At 36.7% G+C, this 24627-nt stretch overlaps 2 protein-coding genes across 5 annotated transcripts in view; both read left to right on the forward strand.

Annotated features, from left to right (window-relative positions):
• Positions 1–4890: 4890 nt before the first annotated feature.
• LOC112149054 (CMP-N-acetylneuraminate-beta-galactosamide-alpha-2,3-sialyltransferase 4) lies at positions 4891–18122 on the forward strand. Of its 4 annotated transcripts, none has more exons than XM_036215064.1 (10): positions 4891–5108; positions 6106–6190; positions 6287–6376; positions 11725–11822; positions 12021–12084; positions 12296–12391; positions 15214–15403; positions 16449–16577; positions 17345–17497; positions 17578–18122. In XM_036215064.1, exons 1-10 carry the CDS (start codon positions 5102–5104, stop codon positions 17665–17667), a joined length of 1002 nt encoding a protein of 333 aa, XP_036070957.1. In that variant the 5' UTR covers positions 4891–5101; the 3' UTR covers positions 17668–18122. The 4 variants fall into 4 exon arrangements, with proteins under 4 accessions (XP_036070957.1, XP_024132270.1, XP_024132268.1 ...); XM_024276502.2 differs by having other exon boundaries at positions 4892–5108; positions 6284–6376; XM_024276500.2 differs by lacking the exon at positions 4891–5108 and adding an exon at positions 5415–5542 and having other exon boundaries at positions 6284–6376.
• Positions 18123–21298: 3176 nt separating this feature from the next.
• LOC112149325 (CMP-N-acetylneuraminate-beta-galactosamide-alpha-2,3-sialyltransferase 4) overlaps positions 21299–24627 on the forward strand; it is a 50955-nt gene continuing 47626 nt past the window's right edge. Inside the window, exons 1-3 of the mRNA XM_036214971.1 lie at positions 21299–21448; positions 22464–22548; positions 22643–22741. Of these exons, the coding sequence (XP_036070864.1) occupies positions 21427–21448; positions 22464–22548; positions 22643–22741 (206 nt within the window). The 5' untranslated portion in view covers positions 21299–21426. The remainder of the gene's footprint in view (positions 21449–22463; positions 22549–22642; positions 22742–24627) is intronic.

The raw sequence follows: 24627 nt of genomic DNA on the forward strand, positions 1-24627 counted from the left end.
GTCATAGGGGATTCAAACAATGAATTTGACATAGAGTCTTTGAACCCTAGTCTGGCAAAGAAGAAGAAGAAGAAGGAGTCAGACCTGTTCCACAACAGATTGAGTTGCATTGCTGTCCTCAGGGCACATTATACCACATGCTTTTAAAGCTCTTCCGCTTAAAGACACACGACTTAACTCATCATCCGCCTCTGCACACACCCCATGACAATCAGTACAAATAAATATAAAACGTGAATAAATGTGCCCTGAGGGCCAGGATCAGCTTTGCTACTATAAAGTAAAACTTAATCAAAGAAATACAGAAGAAAGTGTCTATTCGCATGTCATTTTTGAAAAATGTGCATCAAGTGCTGAACTTTTTTCTTGGCTGCAGGGACCCAGAGGGGGATTAAGATGAAGATTAAGATTACGGTTACGCTTAGAGTGAAAATGGTTCCTTTCTGCAGCTCAGCCCTCCTCCAGGGAATGGATCAAATTCGGAGAAACATTTTTCACACACATAGCTGCGTGACGGCTAATGGGAGTTTATCGTTAAGCTTAACTTTAACAACAAAATCCAGCCCTGGACGCATTTAAAATACATGCGGGAAATGCATCAAAGGGCATTTACTTCAAAATTGGTTTTATTAGTTTAGTTTGAATTCAGTTCAGTATGTCAATTGATTTAAACTGCCAAAAAGTCCAGGATAATTATGGTCACATTAAAATTCAGTTTACTGCATATAACTGATTTTTTTATGTTATTTCTTGGACATCAATAAAACTGAAAAAGAATTAAAAAAATTAAAGATTCACTTTTTTTTTAAAATAAACAGAAGGCTTGTGTTTTTTGTTTTATTTTTTATTTTTTTCTTAATATTACCATGCCATAAAAATAAAGATACTCTAGTAATTAACAGGATAATTATGGTCACATTAAAACAAACAGTACAGCTGACATACCAAGCAAAACAAAACAAAACAAAAAAAACTACTTATTTTTGTTCCTAAAAAAAAAAAGGATAAATGATGATCAAAACAGAACATTGATCAAAATTGTCTACTTGTAACTTTTTTTGTTTGATCTTTCTTCTTTAAGTGACGGATCACCTAATGCACAGGTGCCGAACTCCAGCCCTGGAGGGCCGCTGTGTTACATGTTTTCCAACCGAGCTGTCATTGAAGCAACAATATGCAACAATATCCAGGACATGACAAAGGAATTTAACGAATATTTTGTAAAAATAGTACCGCGTACGGCTGCCACTAGGCTGGACATGTGGGAGTCAGTTTGTGGACCTTTTCGTCTCGTGAAATGAATGTGCTTCAATGTTGATGTATTTTTGCTTGTACTTTTAACTCATGCCGCCCTCCTGCGACACGGGCTGAAGATACTTGACTTTTGACATCTTCCCGGAGTTCCTCAAGGATCGATATTGGGTCCAAAGCTTTTTATATTATACATAAATGACATTCATATTGTATCAAGCAAATTTAAGTACATCTTATATGCTGATGACACAAGTATAGTGAGCACAGGAAAAAATCTCAAAGGAGTTGTAAAAACTGTAAGCACAGAATAAAGGAAACTAAAACAATGGTTTGATACAAATAAACTCTCACTCAATGTCAACAAAACAAAATACAGGATTTTTGGAAATTGTCATATCCCTGCAGATTTAGAAATCAAAGTTGTTATAGACAATCGCGTGATAGAAAGAGTAACTGAAATCGAGTTCCTCTGAGTCATCATGGACCACAAAATAAGCTGGAAGCCACAAATAAAGCAAGTCAGAACAAAAATTGCCAAAGGCATCGCAGTGTTGGGAAAAACGCGTCATACACTGAATTACAAAGCACGCTTACTAATATACTCATCAATAATATTACCATATTTACAGTACAGAGTTGAAGTTTCGGGAAATACTTACAAAGCAAATTTACAATCTCTGTACATATTAACAAAAAAAAAAGCTATTGGAATAGTTCATGATGTGGATTACGGGACTCATACGAACTCACTGTTTTTAAAGTCTGGTTTGTTAAAACTATGGGAACTAGTGAAACTTAAAACATGTGTAAAGCCAAAAACAACTTACTTCCATTAAACATAAAACAGATGTTCAAGGACAGAGATGGAGGTTATGATTTTAGAAAACAGCTTAATTTCAAAAAAACAATGTGCTCGTACAACAAAAAAGAAAATGTGCCAAATCAATTTGTGGGGTGGATTTATATAATGGGTTGAACGAAGGTTTAGAACAAAGCAGAAGTTTACATCTATTTAAAAAAACATACAAACTGTCACTTCTGAATGAATGACATGATCATTATGACACAAATGTCATTGTACATACGTTTCAATCAAAAGAAATTTGAAGTGTTTAAAAAACAAACAAACAAACAAAAAAAAAAAACATAAATAGACAAGGTAACAAAAAAACGTTGTAGAAAGGGGTGGGACCACACAAGAACTTTCGTCTACCCACTCCTTTTCAAGCACATTGTTTGCTTTACTTGTATATTTGTATGTTTTGTATTTTTCAATTATTATGTTTATTTTGTATTTTTGTACTTTTAAACTCTTATATTTTTATTTTCAAATTCTTATGTTTATTTTCATTTTGTGTTTAAAACAAAGAACTATAAATTTAAAAAAAAAGCTCCTTATTGGGCAAACACCTGATCCAGGTAATCAGCAACAGATAAGGCAGGATTTCTGGAAAACTAGCAAGACGTCGGCCCTCGAGGCCTGAACACCCTGATAATGGATGGTGTAAAAAAGAACACAAGAAAAAGTTAGAAAAGGTGTAGAAAATGATTATTTTTCTGAGTCTTTTAAAGACTTTTGGTACTTTTGCTTCTCATCATGTGAGGGGCGCTAGCGTGACGCTCTCGCAGACAGCAGTTATGTCCAAGAACCGGTTTTTTGGAAATGATAAATGATTAGAAAAACTCCCGCTTTGTCAGACTTGTTCGTGAGAAATTTATGGTTGTTAGAGACATTTTGGAAAATGTTACAGTATTTGCATTAAGCCACACAAAAAGCACACAAGAGCACCACAGTGTTTCTTGTTGCTTTTGTTTTAAATGTTTATAAAATTACTTGTGCTGAGATAAGTTATCATTTTAAGTTAAACTCATAATTTAATTAATTAAATAACTTGTAATTGACTCATGAAAGATATCTCTGAAATCTCTATGTATTCTCAATTCAAGTAGCAAATGTTTAGATATACTACAAGTGTACTTAGCCCATAAAAGTAAGGCAATACTTAAAGTTTACTTTACTGAATATAGATGTTATAAACGTAAAATGTTACATTTTAGTCTGAAGAAGTATTTCGTATGATTCCTACACAACACAAATTTCCTATGCTAAAAACTAAAGTATACTTAATTAAATAAAAATTCTGTGGGCTACTTTTTGCAAAGGTTTTTTCTAAAACTCTTCCTTGTTTGATTCAAAAAACTTTTTTTCTTGAGAGTGACTCAGTAAAAATGTAAACGCCAAACCTTACACTTTCGGATTCATTTGATTTATTGTTTTTTTGTAAAAGTGAAAGCCGCAAACAGCACAACTGCCTCAAACTTGAGCAACGTTTCCCAGGCCCGGCTGTCATGGGCCCTCAGGGAACTCTGGCCTGCATGCTCTGCTGCTCCCTTCTAACAAACAAGCGACTTTGAGCACATGTTCAAGTTCCAATGACTTTTAATGACTGTTATTTAAAGACAGGTTTGTGTGGGCATGCCATGCAGGAAGCAAAATAAAAACTTCTTGTTCCTGCATTGCAAAGAGAAAAACAAACTTCAAACACGTCAATACATTAACAGATAATTGTTTCAGTTCAGTTTAATTCTATTTATAAATCCCCTTGGGTTTCACACTAGCAATTATATTATATAAATGTATAATATATTTATATGTATTTTATCAAATAAATGGGCCTCCAGAAGGGTGACTGCTTTTGACGTCAACTGTAGATGGCAGCACCATCAATGCATCTTATTGTCAAGCTTTATACTAAATCTTCTTTAGGTTTTTGCCTGTTTTGTTGCGAACATTTTGGCCAAAATTACTTTGTGGAATTATGATGATAAAAATGTAATCCGATTCATAGGGATTTTCTTTGGGGTAAATTAAGAAACATTTGTTTTTAAAAGGTAACAGTCAGCCTTGTCTGATTTCCACAATGTTTTTTATAGTTTAAGAAAAAGTAAAATGAATGTGTCTTAACCTATAAGGTTCTAAAGTGCTGTTCATTTCCAACATTGCTAAGTGTAGTTTTTAAATGGTTCTGAACGGAGCTTTGACGGGAAAAGAAAACTTTTTTATTTAAATAATTATCATAAAGTTTAAATTGAAAATTCTCAGCGGATGTAAATGTTGATTCAAATTTACTTGATAGAAATGATACATTATATAAGTAAACACAATCAGTTAAAACAAAAACTGTTCCCATTCTAAAAAGGTCCATCTGCTGAATCCCTTTTGCGGTCATGGGGCTGAGCGGCCTGTCCGAGGTGCTGTTGTCAAAGGTGGGGTTACACATTGAAGGACGCCACTGATATTTCAAATAGGACTTTCTCACTGTGAGGCGAGAATGTTAACCACTAAGCAGCTTTGCAACCTGTGTAGTTCTAAACATTTTTCATCTTAAAAAATTAAAACGCTAAGTTTCTAAATTCTAAAAACTCGAAACTCCAAACAGCGTAGATGCACCTGTTTAACCATACAAAATGTACGCAAACTCTCCCAGCCGTGGCCCTCAGGGAAACACTGTCATGCATGCTTTTCTTAACCGCCTCGCTGCACGAATCAGCACGTCAGAGAGCGGCGCAGAGGCTTTTTACTGACATCCATCAAAGACTGGTATGTTGGTTGGAGGAGGAAACAGAAACAATGCAGGTGAGTAAAACAAAGCGTTCTTTATTTGTGCCGTGCAAAATTAAGAGAGGCTTAAAGAATCAATTTAATCTTGGTTTGTGAACCTCTTCCAGACGTCTGAAAGAAGACAGCTGACAGAAGTGCTGATGCTCACCTCTGTTTCATGTGCAGCAACAGCGTTCAGTTAGAAGGGAATGAATCTCCACCAACATCTCAACACTCTGGTTTCAAATGATCTGTAAGCTTTCAGAACAAAAGAAATCTTGAAAACATATTGAGGAAAAAAATCATATATTTTTTTTATTTAATAAAAATTTACCTTGATAAAATAAATACATATTAAAAAATATATTTAAATATCCATATCTGTGTGCAAACCCTAACTTTAAAAACAGAGGCTACAGCAGGAAACATACCTGGTTTTCCCTAAAACCTTTCGATGCAAAAGTGAAGCTTACAAAAATGTCATTTTTTTGCCATCTTCAGACAAGTTTGACAGAATTTTTACCTCCTGATGCACACATGCTTGTGAAGGCTTTGCCTGCAGGTCTGTAGGTGTGTCAAAAGCATTCATGACTTGAACTCAAAACTCAGATAATTTGCTGCCAGAACTTAACAACTTTTAAACAGAATTCAAACAAAAAGCGAAGATGACCTGGATCCCAACATTTCGTGAGACACTTATATTGATTCTTTTCTTTTTTAACTGTTGTGATTAGGATTTTTTAAATTGTAATTTTTATGGTACAAATTTAATTTGCTTGTCTGATTTTGTTAAATTTTATCTGAGGGAATATTGACAACACTTTTTTTTTTTTATTCATGTATTAAGCCAGTCACCTGTGCATTTATTCGGTAGTGCTAAAGGAAAAAAACAAAAAACAAATGTCATTGTAAGATGGGCTTTATTTTAATTAATTGCTTTTGTAACTTAAAAAAAGGACTTGTATTTTCTTTTTTTATATGAATGACATTTTGTTTTTTGACTGCTTTATGCTGTAGTAAACACTATTAAGAAAAAAAAAGAAAATATACTTAATTTCCAGACACATTTTAATCAGTAATAAACCGTTTTATACTAAAATACATTTTTCAGTGTTCTCAACAACTACTTGAGCTGCTTCTATAATGAATTACATTTATGAGAGTCTTACAAAATGTACTACTTTTCATCAAGAGCAGAAAAGTTCCAAAACTAACATTTTATATTTTTCTTTATCTCAAACTGTTTTCAGGTCATTTTCTTACCTTCCTCCAAATTGGTTTCCTTTTCATCATCGCCGTTCTCACATGTAACTCTTTCTTTGCATTTCTTGAAAGGTAAATACACACATTTACAAAAAAAGTTTTTATTTTTTGTTCCATTCTGACGCTGTTATTAATATTTGATGGTGTTTTCTGTTTCTTTGTTAGCAGCTCAGCTAAGGACAGCCCACATCCGCTGGTTAATGAGTCCCGCTGCAATGCCTGGGAGAAAAACAAGCAATGGAAGAACCTGAACTTTTCGTGAGTCACTATTTGTCGGCCTTTTTTAGCTGAAAGAATGTGAAAGGAAACTAACAATTTGAGCACCGTCAAGGACACAATTTACTTGAACGCTCCTGTGTTCTGAGAAAAAGCACGTTTGAAAAACTGGTTTGATCTGAAAGAAATATAAACACAGGGTAAGAGAAATATGCTGGTGAATATTTGTTCCTTAAAGAAAGACATCGTGTAAATGAACTGTCATCATGACAAGCATGATGACTGTGGTTCAGTCAGTGTTATCTATATCAACTTGCTTTTCTTTTAATAAGATGTGTCATGTTACAACAGCTCATATTTTTTTCCTGAGGCTGTAAATGCTACAATAACACTAAAAATTGTTGAACAATTTAAAAAAAAATCTTAATGTAGAAACTTATTAAGCAGTGTTTGACCCTGAAGGTCAAGAACAATTGAATTCTATTACAATGTACTAGTTCAATATACCAAAATCATAATGCAGTTTTGCAATGTAAGAACTTCCCCTTTGAACAGAAGCTATAGGAACTGCTGTGCCGCAGAAGACAAGAACATGTGCTTCAAATTTAATCTAATAATAAACAGTTCTGACAATAGATTTATTCCTCATTTTACTCAGTCATCTCATATATGCATTTTTGAAGAATTAATAAAACATATACGGCCTCATAATGTAGTGTAATATAAGGAAAGATTAAAAATGAGTTGATTTTACTATTATAAGATCATCTAATTTAAAAAAGGGCAAAATTTTACATTTTTTATAGGCTACTTTGAAGCTCAATTCAAAAGCTTCTGGTAAAACATTTTAACTTGCTGTTAATAGATTTTTAAAAAATATTAAGATTAATCAAACTTTTGTCTTGTAATTAATCACTACTAATCAGTTTTTTACTAGGTGCAATTTATATGACAATATACAGCTTTTTAACTCTGAGTTTCTGGTTTCAGAAACTCCAATGCAAAGGTTGGGGATTGGTGTACCAGCTTTAGATAGTTTTATTATGCCAAAAAAAATCTGTGATTATTATTTAATTCTTGAGAACTAAAATCAAGTAAATACTTATTCTAACATATTACAGGCACGTACAGTGTTTCTTTTTGTGTGAGTGAAATTATATTTGTGTGGGTGTGTGTGTGTGTGTGTGTGTGTGTGGGGGGGGGGGTTACGAAAAATGGTAATTTATGCAATTACTGAGATTACTCGTTAAATTATCAACAGATCAAAAACCTTATCCTGACTTATCCAGGACTTATCCTGAGTTGAAATGATTCAGATGATTCCCTCAAAACTCATACAGCCTTCTCAAGGGACGTCAAGAAACTGGAACAAACAATTGAAAAATGTGTCATGATGTATTTGCAAGAATAAGAAAAGTCATGAGCAAGTATGACACACCACATTCTAGTCGTTAGAAGGTGTGCTTACTGGTCTCTTACTGATCCCGCAGCTGCTGCACGCATGGGTTGTGCTCGTGTACGATAGTGCCTTAAGGACGCCTGTAGGATGCCCAGACACATTGGTTTCTGATTGACTAATTTCTAACAGTCAGGCAAAACGCCAGTACTGATCATGTGAACTGCACTCAGGGCCGCTTGCACGGTCCACAGGATTTGGTGGGTCGGAAAAAAATCCATAAACACGCCTATCCTGTCTTACTTCACGGACACTTGTCCTTGCGGGTTGTGTCAGTCTTTGCTACAACCTGCTGTCAAAGTTGAACATTTTTGTTCGACGCGTTCTTCAACCCCGCTATTTCATGTGGGCCCCATGCATGAGCAATACAGGTTTGATAATTTTTCACCCGCAGGCACCTTGTGTTAACCAGTAAGGGCAGCTGTGACTAAGGTTTTACCTCCAATATAACATCTAAAGATGAAGTAATACCTTGAAATGTCAAGTTTGCCTGTACATGTTCACATTTTAAAAAACAATCCAGATAACTGATATTTATATATTGATACATTTATATATATTGTATATGTGTGTGGGTGTGTGTATGTATGTATGTATATGCTGTTTAAGTGCCAAAGCCAAGGCCCAGGGGCCGGATCTGGCCCACTGGGTAATTACATATTATTATTGTTAATGGCCTGTTGTTAACTTGTATAATTGTGACATTTCATGGACAGGAAAACCTTTTGGGATATTTATGAGGTAACTTTTTTGTATAAAAAATGACTTACAATTAATGAAGTTTGAAGTTTTTTTTTTTTTTTTTTTACATTTCCTTTATTTCTAACTTATATAATTTTGATACAATATATTATCATGGAGAGCAAAATATTTAAAGTTATGCAAGAATTAAGTTGATTGAATCAGGAATTTTAATCTTCTCTGTTTTTATTCATATTAATGTTAAAAAAAGTTACGTTTTTAAAGTTAAAAGACTTTATGAATTTTTTTACAAATAATTTCAAAAAATGTTTGTCCTGTTAAGCCTGCGACTTATTATATTTTGGATTTTGGCCCCCTGTGTGATTGAGTTTGTCACCGTTGCTGTTTATAAACCATGCATATATAAATATATATATATATAATTTTTGTATTTTTGTAAAAAATGTAAACCTTATAAAAAAAAAGATTTAGCCAACTTTTCTTATTGTTGCTGCATTTTTAATACATAAACATATCAAGAAAAAAACACATTTGTTTCTTCAATGGAATATGACAGTAAAAGTAGTGTTTTTTGCAATAACATTTTAAGAGCTAGATTAAAAATTCTGCCTTTTTTGATTCAATGAATATTTTCTTTGATTTGGAACAACACTGTAACAGAAGAAAATATATCAGTTTATTGAGTAAAGTTGTGCAATTAGCTAAACTAACTTAGCTAAGAAAGTCTTTCACAAAATTACATTAAAAAGTATTTAAAGGCAGAATATTAGATAACTAAAACAAATCAAGAAAAATACAGAAAGCAAGAGACCAACACGGGTTAGGGAGGGATTGGAATGTGAAAAAATGTGGTCTTATTGTTGTTGCTGTTGTTTTGTCCTTATATATGTAGTGTGAAAGGGGTGAATATGAAGTATTCAATCCCAAAGTTGGTTGAAAAATATAAATTTTATTAAACTGAAATTTAATAAAAAATATCCTCGGGGCACCACCTTCGTAATGAAGGAAAATATTACTTATTAATGATCAGCCGCTACCTCTAATCAATAAAGTAATAATCAATTAATCAGTCTCTCAACTTTAGGTCGTTCGTTCCCTTTAAATTGACTTTACCACAAATAAGAAATAATGATATCCGAACAACGACGTCCTTTGAATATTTATTGAATAACATGAGGTTAAACAAGCAGAAATACAATCAACATATGTGGAACATAGGATATAGCTTTCAACTAATAACTAGAAATGGATAAATGAGAAGGAAAGAAGGATAAAATATTGAGGTGAGGAATGCTAAGTGTGTGGCTTCATTAAGTGTGTGTTGTGGATGAAAATATGTGTCATTCTGAGCTGAGAATAAGCTATTCTTAAAAGGAGGAATTCAAAACGGGGCAAAGATGTTCGACTTCTCACCAAGCGGTCTGGAGATCTGGGTCTGTTCGATCCTTCCAGGTAGGGTGGTTAATCCCATTACTGGCTGGATGGTGCAGGAAGGCCGCGGAGGCGATATCTGCAGCCAGGTGAAGGAGGTTTCTCACCAGAAACCTGCGGGTTTTGCTGGTTCTGCTCCTTTCAGTCATTTAGCTTCTGGGGTGTGGCTATTTCGTTTTGTGACCAAAAAGTAAAAGTCCCAAACCTGGCCAGACAATGAAACTTATTGAATTGGTCTAGCATTAAAAATCAGTTTAAAAATAAAAGCATCAAAAATTGTAAAAATGTTGGAATCAGTCTATGAAATAAACTGGAGACAAAAATGTTAAAAAGGAAGAAAGCGCGCAAAAAAAACGTGATCTTAAGACTGGAAGAACTTAGATGTAAAGAGGGTTTGGTTTCTTCTAGAAAACTACCAAAAATGGAAATCTTGGAAATCGTGTTTAATCCCTCCTCCTCTTGTGTGATGTTTCTGTTTCCTGAATTCTGGTTCTTGGCTCCAGCCGGCTCTGGCTTGCGCGCCAGGGTTTTGAATATGAGAGGCAGTGCATGAATCACCCAGTCCGTGGGGATTTGAGGTGTTTTACGATTGGAGGTAATTTGCATGTCCCAATGAGCTCTGGCTATGCAAATATCAGGGGCGTAACTTTATTCTGGTCTCTGGATGTGTTTATCCTTAATGCTGAATTAACAAGAAGGCGAGTTTCTATCAAACAAAGTCTGGACAACCCTATATGTGTGTATGAATCCTAAATGTGGCAAAATAAAACGCTTCCCAAAGTCCACATAAACACAGAAAAGCAATTCTCCAAGCTTTGACTGTTACACATGATCATGGATTTTAACCTCAAAGTAGTTGTGAATCTTCTTCTGTTAGGAATAAAGGTTTGATTACACACATGTGATAATAGAGCATTTCTTCTGGAGCTGTAAAGAGATGTTTTACATGTTAGATCACATTACCTAAAGTCCTGTCTTTTAAAACATGAGAAAAGTTATGAATGGTCACGTATTTCACACAAAGGACTTTGAGTGTCTGTCAGGAATTCTTGCAGACTCCACAGGGGTCGACCTGCTGGAACCAAAAGATCCTTTGAAGGTGACAGGTTGAAATTAACCAGAGTTTGGAATGCGAAATAGCCAGGGTTCTAACCAGGTTATCAAGAGTTTAATGACTTAACATCCGAGTGGAAAATAGAGGTCGTAGACAACTATATTGCCCCTCTGCTGGGAGAGGAACTCTGTTATCTTGAGAAGATGCACTCCAAATAAAGGTTGGGTGACCAAATGGTCAACACAGGTTATCACAGTTGTTTCCAAGGGTGGAACGCTACATATAAAAGGAACAGACTGCATTATAAAATGTTCTTCTTCTGCATATTTCTTCTTCTACTGTTTGAAGTATTCATAGCCTAAAAGAATGGTTAATGAGAATGTATTTTTTTGTCAACAGACATAAACAAATATTTAAACTTGTCTATAAGATAGAATACAATTATAAGCATTTCTTTAACTTAATTCCATTTGTGTTACTTTTCCACTATTGTTTTAATGGCTTTGCTAGGAGAGTGAACTTCAGCATGTATTAAACAAATAAACTAAACCCCTATTTAAAAAAAAACTGAAAAAAGATTACTACGACATACATAGCACACAATGTTTGCCTACAACTGTTGTTCCTTTCCCCAGCTGTTCTCCATTTTTTTTGGTATCATCTTTATTCCTCTCATTGAAATTAATATGTTCATTCACCAAAGCTTTACAGTTTGTTGCTATCTTGATGCAATTTTTTGTCGTCTAGAACTCCCAGAAACACAAAGCTTTTTATGAAACTGGAGGATTTTTTCTGGAAGCGGTATGTGTCCCAGCTGAGTTTACCATTTGGCCTTAAAGGAAGTGGTATGTCGATCTCTTTAATTCATCTCAAATTTTGGTCTTTATAGAGCAGTTTTGCTTGACCAAATTGGGTCTAACATTTTAGCACACACTGATATTTAGATAAACCCCCAAAAAGATAAAACACCATGAAACTTCCTGTGTGAAATGAGGATTTAAAGAGAGTATTGGTTTGACTTGTTTTATTTGTTGCATTTTCAGAGATGTTTCTACTTAAAGTTCTTGCTGCAACTGCAAGTTATGAAATGCCAGCACACATAGAAAAGTGAGTTATAACATTAGCAGCATTTGGGAAGTTGCGCCTGCTTTAAAATACTTGTTTGATGTAATAAAGATGACTTTTCTGAAAAGACTATTTAAATGTGTCTTGTTTACAGCCTGAAAAAATATATCTTGTGCTGTTCTTTTAAATAATTTATCTCAACAGAAACTTGAAAACCAAAATATGTTAACCTCTTTTTTATTCTTCTCCTCAGCCTTAAGTGCAAAACATGTGTAGTAGTGGGTAATAGCTTTGCCATCAAAAACAGTTCCTTGGGAAGCATCATTAACAAGCATGATGTAATCATTAGGTAAGCCTCCCTGGTTTTGACAGCAAATGTTTAATTCTCACTTTATTTTTGTTTTATTTTACAAATTGTTTCCAAGTACAGATATTACTAATTGAAATTATACTCATTTTCAAAAAATGTCAGTCATTGTAGACTATTCCATGTACCAAGAGGCAAATTCCATGCCCGGGGCACTCCCCTTCGACCGCCGCCCAAACCACAATGCACCGGCCCCTTCAGAGCTCTCCTGCAGGTGGTGGGCCCACTGGGGAGTGATCCCAAGTCGCTTTTTCGGGTTTGGACCCGACCGGGGCCCGTGGGAGAAGCCCCGGCCACCAGGCGCTCGGCTCCGATCCCCAACCCCAGGCCTGGCTCCAGGGTGGGGCCCCGATGACGCCAATCCGGGCGAAGTAGCAGGATCTCTGGTCTCAATGTTCATAAAGGGGTTGTGAACCGCTTTTTGGCTGGCTCGTCACCCATTACCGAGTACCGAGGGAGGTTGGTGACATTGAGTCCGAGTGGACCATGTTCTCCACCTCTATTGTCTCTGCTGCTTTCCGGAGCTACGGTCGCAGGGTCTCTGGTGCCTGTCATGGCGGCAACCCCCGAACCCGGTGGTGGACATCTGAAGTAAGGGATGCCATCAAGCTGAAGAAGGAGTCCTATCAGGCCTGGTTGGCTTGTGGAACTCCAGAGGCAGCTGATGGGTACCGGCAGTCTAATCGAGCTGCGGCCCGGTCTGTTTTGGAGGCAAAAACTCGGTCCTGGGAGGCGTTTGGTGAGGCAATGGAGAAGGACTATCGGTTGGCCTCAAAGAGATTCTGGCAAACCATCCGGCGCCTCAAGAGGGGAAAGCAGTTTTCTGCAGGCACCGTTTTCGGTGCAGGTGGGGATCTACTGACCTCAACTGGGGACATTGTCGGGCGGTGGAAGGAATACTTTGAGGATCTCCTCAACCCTGCTGACAGGCCTTCCGTTGAGGTAGCAGAGGCTGAGGACCCTGTGGTGGAACTGTCCATTCGCCAAGCTGAGGTCACTGAGGTAGTCAAAGAGCTCCTCGGTGGCAAGGCTCCTGGGGTGGATGAGGTTCGCCCTGAGTACCTCAAGTCTCTGGATGCTGTGGGAGTGTCTTGGCTGACACGTCTCTGGGGCATTGGGTGGCAGACAGGAACCGTACCACTGCAGTGGCAGACTGGGGTGGTGGTTCCCCTTTTCAAGAAGGGGGACCGGAGGGTGTGTTCCAACTACCGGGGAATCACACTCCTCAGCCTTCCTCGGAAAGTCTATGCTAGGGTACTGGAGAGGAGAGTCCATCCGATAGTCGAACCTAGATTCAAGAACAACAGTGTGGTTTCCGTCCTGGTTGCGGAACAGTGGACCAGCTCTACACCCTCTTCAGTGTGCTGGAGGATTCGTGGGAGTTTGCTCATCCAGTCCATATGTGTTTTGTGGATTTGGAGAAGGCGTTCGACCGCGTTCCCCGTGGTGTCCTGTGGAGGGTGCTCTGGGAGTATGGGGTCCGGCGAGCCTTACTGAGGGCTGTCCGGTCTCTGTACGACCGGAGCAGGAGCTTGGTTCGCTTGGCCGGCACTAAGTCAGACCTGTTCCCGGTACATTTTGGACTCTGGCAGGGCTGCCCTTTATCACCGGTTCTGTTCATAGTCTTTATGGACAGAATTTCTTGGCGCAGCCAGGGGTCGGAGGGGATCTGGTTTGGGGACCACAGGATTTCCTCTCTGCTCTTTGCAGATGATGTTGTTCTGTTGGCTCCATCAAGCCAGGACCTCCAGCATGCATTCGAGCGGTTTGCAGCCGAGTGTGAAGTGGCTGGGATGAGGGTCAGCACCGCTAAATCTGAGGCCATGGTTCTCGACCGGAGAAAGGTAGTTTGCCCTCTCTCGGTGGGTGGAGTGCTCCTGCCTCAGGTGGAGGAGTTTAAATATCTCGGGGTGTTGTTCATAAGTGAGGGAAGATCGGAGCGTGAGATCGACAGGCGGATTGGAGCGGCATCTGCCATTTTGCGGTTGCTGTACTGGTCCGTTGTGGTGAAAAGAGAGCTGAGCCAGAAAGCAAAGCTCTCGATTTACCGGTCGATCTTCGTCCCAGTACTCACCTATGGTCATGAGCTATGTGCCGTGACCGAAAGAACGAGATCCAGACTTCAAGCGGCTGAAATGAGTTTTCTCCGGAGGGTGGCTGGGCGCTCCCTTAGAGATAGGGTGAGGAACTCAGTCACCCGAAGATAACTTGGAGTAGAGCCGCTTCTCCTCCGCATCGAGAGAAGCCAGTTGAGGTGGCTCGGAAATCTGGTCCGGATGCCTCCAGGACGCCTCCCTGGAGAGGTGTTCCGGGCATGTCCCACTGGGCGGAGGCCCCGGGGAAGACCCAGGACACGCTGGAGAGACTATGTTTCTCGGCTGGCCTGGGAACGCCTCGGGGTCCCCCCAGAGGAGCTGGAGGAAGTGGCCAGAGAGAGGGAAGTCTGGGCATCTTTGCTTAGACTGCTGCCCCCGCGACCTGGTCCCGGATGAAGCGGAGGAAGATGGATGAATGGATGGATGTGGAATATTTTTTGAAAAATGTTACCTTGTTAACTAGCACACAGTACATGTGCTGGTATTGCAGTTTTCCAAAACACAATGTTTTAAGCAATTCAAGAAAAAAGTATTGGTATCGATATCGGCGATACTAGTCCTGGAAGTACTTGGTATCGCTTAGATACCCAAATGACCAGTATAGCCTACCTTTACTTTGAAGTGAAATTTTGTAATGAATTTTGTGTTTAAATTCCAATCAGTGGTTAACAATTACAAAATCTTATTGATACAATTTTTTGATTCCAGGATAAATAATGGTCCAATAAGGGGCTATGAGAAGGATGTGGGGAACAAGACCACCCTAAGGATATTCTACCCCGAGTCGACCTCCACCAACCCACTGTTGCAAAATGATGTGGACACTCTGATGGTCTTGGTGCCATTTAAACCACCGGATCTTCGCTGGCTCAAAGAGATACTCTACGATGAGAAGAGGGTACAGGATAGGATTTTGCATAAAAATGATGACGAATGCAGGAAACACTTGTGAATAACATATATTACTCATTTATCAAGAAAAAAACAAAATTTAATTTGTGGGAAATGTGAAAAATGTATGTAATGGCTGTGTATCTTGGTCATAAGAGAGGAGTTGAAGCAGATTTTGGAATGTGTGGAGGTAGGTCTAGATGTGATGTGTGACAAAAAATGACTGCAAGAAAGAAAAGGTGTAGAAGACCGCAGTGATTTGTTGGATAGAGATCGTGACCCTGAGAAAGAAACACCAGGCTGTCACAAACAGGCAGTAGGTTTAAGTACAGCAGGTTTATTTGGCACAGACAGGACAACGGGTGTGAAGCACAGCTAAAAGTCCCTAAAGATAAATCAGGTTCAGGCAGCCAGGGGTCAAGCACGAGCATGAGGGCATCAGAGAACAACCAGAGTGGTCAGGGACCAGGCAAGGGTCAGGGCAGGCAGCAAACAATCAGGGTCAGATGAAACAAAAAATCCAGCCAGGATGAGAACGCTCAGTGATGCAGGCAAAAACAAGACTTCGCACTGAGCAGAGATCAATACTCTAACTAAATCGTGCTGATGGGAACCAGCTGGTGGGCACCTGGGAGTGACAGCAGGGGCTGATGGGAAGTGAAGTATGGAGATAGTTCCTGCTGAAGGTAAGAGGGGGTGACAGGGGACTGATTCATGACACAGGCAAAGCTGGAGGCTGCAGAGCTGAAAATGTTGAGGTTTTTGGGACGGGAATACGAAAGAACAAATCCATCAGAGGAACAGATCGTGTCAGATTTTTTAGATATAAGGCAGAGAAGGCAAATTAAGATGGTTTGGACAAGTTAAGATGAGCAACATTATGTTGGTAAAATAATGTGGTTAAAAAAGAGGCATAAAGGAGAGTCATTGATGATTATGGAACAAATTTAGAAACTAATAGAGAACAAATTCATTCAAGCAATCACTTACACACTTTATTTAGCTATTTTTCGTTTTTAAGAAATGTTTTTATTCCCTTGTTGTCCTTCAAGGTCAGAAGAGATTTTACACACCCCCCTCCCCTAATCTGGCAAGTGGACAGCAGTAAAGTGAGAGTTTTGGACCCAGGCTTCATGTATCAGACTTCAAAACAAATGCTTCGCATCAAATTTCCATCAAAGGTAGGCCAGATAATGGGCTGTTTTTAGCTGTCTCCTCGTATGGTCATAAAGCTGTATTCACACCAAACACGATTCAAACTCGCTGCTCTGCTTGACGCCTGTCCAAAAATGTGTTCATAAGCTCGATGTCCCAAACTAGTGAGGGAGTGGCTACCATCAAATAGCTAAATGGAGCGGTATCTGTCTATATGTCACTTACAAGGCATGCAAGACACAGAGTATGTGAACCAGCAGATTCCCTGCTTATAATACAAACCGGCCTCGTAAAACTCACTGCTGGTAAATAAAAGCGAAATCTTCGGTCCACTCATCTTAAAAGACACCATTTTCAGTCCACTTTTCTCATTTTAGACAGAGCCATTGTTCACGCACATTCCAGATAACTTTACGTCCCAACTACGTAAACATTAGAACACCGCTTTGAGCTTTTGCTGGTTGAAGGACCCCGGTCTGAACGTAGCTGTCCTCGCGCGCGCCTGTTCAAAAAATCGCCGTGTAAAGATGAATGAAAAATCGTACTTTTTTTAATTAAAAATGCTTGGCGGTCCGGATAAAAGAGTCTCGGGGTCCGGACCCGGACCGCGGTCCGCCAGTTGAGGACCCCTGTTATATAACATTGGAACCATTTTTTTCTTAAACAATTGTAGTTCAAACAGTGCTAGGTTTGTTTATGGTTTGGTTGGATGTAAACGTTGGATGTAATAAAATATATTCTTTACAAAGATGTCCTTCAAACACTCAAACCTTCTGTCCTCTGTTTCTTGCAGCACCACTTTCGTCCCTCCACAGGGCTTCTTGCTGTGTATGTGGCTCTCAATTACTGCGATGTGGTCCACCTCGCTGGATTTGGTTATCCCCCAAAGCAGAACCATAAGCAGCCTGTACATTACTTTGAGACCTATACAATGCAAGCCATGAAGGTGTGTGGAAGTCGACCGAAACTTTCAAAATGTGACTGTTGGTTTGCAATAGCATACATCCTTTTTTCTTTTTCTTTCAGAGGTCTCCACATGACCTTGGTCTTGAAGGCCAAATCCTAAAAAGGTTGGAGAAAGCAGGGGCCCTCATGTACTTGCACCCACACTTGTGACACACCTTTGCTCTGTTTCAGCGCCCCCTATAGGGACATTATGAGGGGTTTGCTGTGGTACTATTAACGCGCACTCTGTCTGACTTCAATGATTTGTGGAGAACTTAGATTTTGCACTAACCCTGAAATTAACGTCAGACATAAAAACTTTCTGATGGATTTACCCTCTTACACTTTTAATAAAATTCTTTAGAGAGGAGCATCTCATTTTTATGTTTTTCTTATGACTTTCATTTGAGTTCTGCTTTTCCCCGCTGTACATTTTTAATTTATTTGTTGTTAAGTTGCAGCTTGTTTTTTCCTTAAACTTGGACTGGAAATGTCTTTTTTTCTATCTGTGTGACTTTTCAAAGTTTTTTTAAGTGGATAAAAATGTTAATCTATTTGTTATGTTAATATGCTATTTAAACAGTGTAATTCAAATTAACTGTAGTTTTGAAACTTTCTGTAATAAAAGCTTAAAAGACAAGTTAAATTGTTTTACCTGCCTCTATCTATCTATCTATCTATAGCAAAATCAGGCCATGGCAGCCGAGCTGAGGTTTTAAGAAAATGTTTAAATGAAGTGGCAACCGGAGGATTTTTTTGACATTGGGCAGTGGCTGCTCGAGCAAACGTGAAGGTCATGTGGTGGCAGGAAGGCAGCAATGCAATAAAGTACTTATGGGAGGGTCTCCAACGTCCCCAAAATCGTCTGATGATCGGCTGATTTGAGACTGCCACTCCCCCTGTGCTGCCATCCCACTGCCACCGTCAGAGTTTTAGAAATTGGACAGTAATTGAATAATTGTGTATGTAAGTAGTATGTCATTTTGTTTTGTGTGCACATGTGAAAATGTGCGATCAATGCGCAATTGCGCAGGAAACATTGCTCCAGCTGGCCAGTGGCACTTGATATGGATGACCGCCATCTGCATTTATGACCGCGCCAATGATTTTTAAAAGACTCAGAGGATTTAGCCCCATCATCAAACTCTGCTCAAATGTAACTTTTTTGGTTACTAGCCGGACGGTAAAAGTCAAAGTTTACCAGCCAAATCTGCAGTCTACTAGCCAAGCCTTTTTATGGAAAAATAATTTTTGTTTTGCCAAGCAAAACATTTTATTTATTTAGTTTTAGTTAATTATTACTGTCTCACAAAAGAAAATACTAAGAAAGAATTGAAAATATAGTTTTATGTCAGACTTTATAATATATAATAGCAGAGTTCGTGGATGATATGCTGGATGGGCATAGATGTGGTCAACTTTGTGCCTCACAGTCTGTTTTTTAAGATATTTTTTAAAATAATGTTTGATATAATTTTTTTATGGAAGCGTACAGCATTCAATTAAAAAAAAAAGGACAACACTTTTTTATACAATATTTTTCAATAAGTATTAAAGCTAGTGATGAACAATTGAAAAAAAAAATACAGTAAAGCTTTGTTTTCTTTTTCCAAGAATATCATGCATGGAAAAAGCATGCGTTTATTGTGTGTCAGTGTGTTTTGTCATGTCAACAATGACATGGAGCAGAAAGTGAGTGTGCTCGTGTTGGCTGGCTATATATGTACATACATATATATACACATATACAGTTTTAAATGTCTTTTCTTTTTTTTAAATGATGAAAGGAATGTAAAAGTAGATTAACGATATGAACACACAAATGTCGGCTCTTTGTGCAATGAGGAAGAAGATTTTTGAAAAACTGGTTTGACTCTATTAACAATCCAACTGCCATGTTGATGCCAGCAACATCAGGTTTAGATGTTATTTATTTAAAAGAAAAACATACACACCATGCAGTAAATTTGCTGAGGACTGTTTGTTCACCTTAAAGACCCACTCCAATGAAAACCATGTTTTTTGTGTGTTTTTGACATGTTCTTGTAGCATTTTTCTCAGAACGGAGAACATTTATAAAATATTTTAAGATTTAAACTGTACCTTTGAGTATTTCTTTATTCAAATTTTGTTGGATCAGGGGCATAAAAAACAGATGTTTGTGCCAAAATGGTCTTTTTCGCTCCACTACTGAACTTGCGGACAAATGGATCCATTAACGTCTTCATTTTTCTCGTCTGAGCTTTAAACTGTACGTCTGGATAGCTCTGATATTGTTGGTCGTTTTTTTTGTTTATTTTTGCTGCGCTGTTAGCTTGGGTTTGTGAGGTGCTATGAGCTAACAGGAGAGAGTGTAAACAAGGGCCTGCAAGCAAAATTAGCTAACTTCCATGCTAGAACAGTTCTGTCTACAACCTAGATGAGCAAATCTGATGATCTCCCACTGCAAAGCAGAAAATATGTCTTAAAAAACAGCACAGGCTTCTTGATTTTTGCTAAAATCTGCATAATCATAAATAAAAGACCATTAGGAACAAAATAAGAATGAACTTTTAATTTAAGTTTGTTCATCTGTTCACATTTCAAAGATCAATTCAAAGTTTTGGAACAATATCACCTGATATATTTCAGGTAATGCCTCCTAAAATCTGCAGTGACAGAGGAATTTTAATGCGGAACTGAAATCTTTGGCTGTTTTGTTTTTTGGTCTTTTAATTACTAGTTTTACCAACACCTCAAGAAACTGGTTTGAACTAGAATGAAAAATTTACAGAAGAAATATCTTCACTTTCCCTGCACAGAAAAACAGAGTAGTACTTTTACCTACATGTACTGAATGCACCCGTAAAGACGTTTTTTCTTTGACAAAAAAACAAAAAAAAAATCACAAAAGTGGTGAAGATGTTTTCAAAATGTTTTTTTTTGTCTATATACATAAGGGAGCTCAGATATTCAGATGTTTGCACAAATCTACCTATATGTAAAAAAAGAGTAAGTTACAATAGAAAAAAAGTATTTTTTCCACAAAGCTTCACAATGCTAAAGTTAAAAATACATTAAAAATAAATTAAGTTATTCACAACAGTTTATACCGTGCTGAAAAGGTTATTTTTGCAATATAGGCCTATTCTCACTAGCCTATAGGTTAAAAATATAAACTCTAAATAAACATATTAGTTCATAAAAAAAAAGAAAAATCAAAAGGAATATATAAATGTCTAATAGGGGCAAAAAAAATAAGCCTTCTTCCTTATATTCCCTATCATTTCCCAGATGTCATATCATGTGTACCATCTTTTTTCATTGTTGTCTTACAAAAATGCGTTTGGATGCCTCCCGCATTTTTTTTTTTTTTTTTGTCTTTGGCATGACTCAGACTGAATTTAAACTCACAACTTTCCAGTCTCAGGGTGGCCACTCTACCACTGGACCACTGAGCTGGTCCTGTTTTGAAACACGTACGTGGGATTTTTTTGTTAAAGTTATTTAATATCATTTAAACTTCAAACATAATATCTTTAGAGTTAAAACCAATCTGAGGGAATTTTTCGTATTTATCTGGATAGGAGGAACTCATGACGTGTTTCAGTTACTTTCAGCTTCATGTTCAGTTCTTCACATTCATTTGCATTTCAGTTACTTTAAGTATTTTTCTCTATTTCTTTTTATCCATTTTATTTGTGTAAACATGATTAGTAAATAAAGTGGCAAAATAAAGTGTAAAGAATTCAGCAACGTCACTCTGATGTAGACAGAATTTCTGTCGGACGTATGATACATACGTACATGTGAAGGTTTTACCTGCTTTTCTGTGGGTGTGTCAAATGCACTGAGGGCTTGAAGACTTCAAACTTGTTAGTCAGAACTTCCCATCTGTTGCCTAGAATGATCTTGTGTTGAGTACACTCAAGGACCAAAGAGAAAGTGAAGATGACCAGGATCACCATATTTCGTAAGATACCCATGTGGATTTTTTTCAAATTTCTGTTTTGAAAGTTTTAAATTTTACGGTTTTCTAATATGCCTTTTTTACTGACATGCTGCTTGTAGAGCTGTGTGTCTTTGTTGTAGTTTTTATTGATATTACAAAACTCACAAAAAATACAAAACCAAAAGCATTTACAAAATACAAATACTAACTTATCTAAAAGCAAAACTTTACTATTAAGTGTGTTCTTACATTTTTATTGATTTTATTATTTCTTCATGTAGTGATTCGCCTATTTTTTTATTTGATAGTTCTTGAAAAAATTAAAGGAAATGCATCACATAATGCTTTTTTAATGTAATACAGGGTTTACTTTTAATTTAATACTATTTTTATAGTTTTTATTGAGTTCAATTCTATTTTCTGATTTCCACAATATTTTACTTTTTGACTACTTTATGTTGTAAAAAAAAAACTCACAACGTTCTAAATATATTTAATATTTAAACATTGAACTAAATTATTCAAAAGGTTCTATTAATATTTAAAAATTTGTGGAAAACACATTTTTGCTTAAAAATACAATACTAGCATTAGTACTTTAGACACCTTTCAATCATAATAAAGAATTCCAAGTATTAATATCTCAATGTTTTCAGCCACCTGGAGCTGCTCAAAAAAAAACAATTTTCGTCAAAATTACAAAATCTATTTTCCAATGCATGATTTTATTTTTTTCACTGCTTTATGCTGTAATTAACACAACTAAGAGAAAAAAATAGTCCATGCATTACCTATTGAATATTTTTAGTTTATCATTTTAATAACATTTTTTAACAAATGATTTATATCGATTACACAGCCTTAGAAATAAATGTTATGCTGCTTTATAAACATAAATTACTGGTTTGATATGATACATTTCAATGTTTTCAACAAGTGCTTGAGCTGTTTTTCTTCTTAAACCAAACCTTGCAGATCACAATAGAAAAGAGTGTGTCCCAAAGCTAACTTTTTTTTTCTTTTTTTAACTCTTCAGGTCACTTTCTTACTTTTCTCCAAATTAGTTTCATTTTCGCCATCACTGTTCTCACATATAACCATTTCATGATGTCACATGAAAGGTAGGCACACACCCTAACAGAAACACAAGTTTTTCTTTCTTTTTTTTTGCAGCATCTTACGACTGTTATAATCATTTCACGCAATTCATTGTAGTCCTCACAGAGCAACCCATTTCAGTAAAAATCTGGACATCAACAAGTCACAGTGCAATTCCTGGGAATCACACAAGAAATGGAAGAGCCTGAACTTTACGTGAGTCACTGTTTGTCTGTCTTTTTTTGATCATAAGGAAAAGAATGTGAAAGAAGGCAAAAGAATCTAGAACGCAATCTACTTTAAGTTATGAGACAAAATATTTTTGAAAAGCTGATTTGATTGTAGCTTCGGTTACACAGAATATCAAACATTTAGGGAAAAAGCTTTTAAAAACATTTAATAATATAACAAGGCATTTTATTTAAAAGCACCTTTCAAAACATTCAAGGACACTGTACAAAGTAAGAAGAAAAAACACAATAAAATCACTTTACGAAAATGTTAAAAACTCAATAAATACATTAACATCTTAATAAAATCAGATTACAGATTAAAGAAAATTATGAATTTGGGAAAGAAGATTTAAAAAGGTTTTCATTAATTGGAAACAATCAATCAATCAATTTATTATTTGTAAAGCACTTATGAAAGCTGATGCCGCCAAAGTGCTGAACAGAGAAATAAAATCAATAAACAACAACAAAGAGAAACAATAAAAGCAATAAAACAATTAAATCAATAACATAATGTGGTACAATAAAACAAACAATAAAAAAATAAAAACTACCTGACCCACGAAATCTGCGCACTGGAGTTGAAAGCCTGGTTAAAAAGATAAATTTTTAAAGGCGCTTTGAAATGTCAAAGTCTAAATTTAAATGAATTATTTTGTATGCAGAACATGGTCATAAAATAGGCCTGTTCCTTCATACTGACTTGTAAGAACCATTACCTTAGTCAATTGTGTTTTACAGCCTTTCAATGTTTATTACATAAAAAGAAAAAAAAATGCAATGGGCATAAATAACATAGAAGTTAATAAAAACTTCAAAACATCTATGCATCTATTAGCTCATTTTTGCCTATAGACGCCTTTTGCTATAGCAGGACATAAATTGAAAACAACCCAAATAAAATCAAAGAAGAATTTCATGTTAAAAACAGCCCATTTATAAGTCCAAGTAACCTTAAAAATGAAACAAAATGTTCTTCTTTTATATTTAAACCATGAAATGGTTCGTGTCGGAAATGCTAATGACATTTTTTAAGGACTTTTTCTTGTATTTTTACAGTGTATTAATTTACTATTGTTTAGTCATTTATTATTAATTTTTTGATTTCTCAATACATATCGGTTAAAGGTTGTCGTGTAGTCACTGAGGTATACTTTGTCATTTAGAACATGGCAGTTCAAAGTCGCCTTTCCACTTCCAAAACGAGTTTGTGTTTTACAAGTCAATCAAAATGTGAAGGTTTTTGCCCCTGAGCTGTAGAGAAACCACACAAGTTATTTTTTTAAAAAAGAGGACAAAAGCAAAAATTGTCATTTAGAAAGGACATGTGCAACTGTTGTCAACTATAGGAGAGTCGATTAAAGTCCCACTACAATCATATTTTGATCTATTGTAAAATTATCCTGAGTGGTCATTTAATTATGATTATGCTGTTTTTGGCCAAAAACAAAAAGTCTCCATTGTTTTCTAGGACATAGTATCTGCAGAGAGACAGTAGTTTATTAGTAATTCATGTTTGGGTTGTGGGCAGGACCATTGGCCCAATGCAAGCCTACCCACATTTCCCATCATCCACAGAGCTCATGGCCCATCCAGCATATTTTCGACATAACTAATACGATCAAGAAATGAAATTTTAGGCTTAATTTTCTGTATAGATGTCATTTTCAATCATCAGGAAAAAGCAACAAGAACTTTGCATGAAAAATAATGCTGAAAACAAAAACAACACAATTTTCTTGGAGTGGGTATTATTATAGTAGAGGTATAAGCTTGGTGAAAACAAAGAGAATTCTTTATTGGGAAAGCAATGAGTCTGACATACCCTCCTGGTTTAGACCCATGGGTTAGAAAAAAAAAAGAATTTTA

The sequence above is a fragment of the Oryzias melastigma genome, linkage group LG13, assembly GCF_002922805.2.
Source record: "Oryzias melastigma strain HK-1 linkage group LG13, ASM292280v2, whole genome shotgun sequence".
Lineage (NCBI taxonomy): Eukaryota > Metazoa > Chordata > Actinopteri > Beloniformes > Adrianichthyidae > Oryzias > Oryzias melastigma.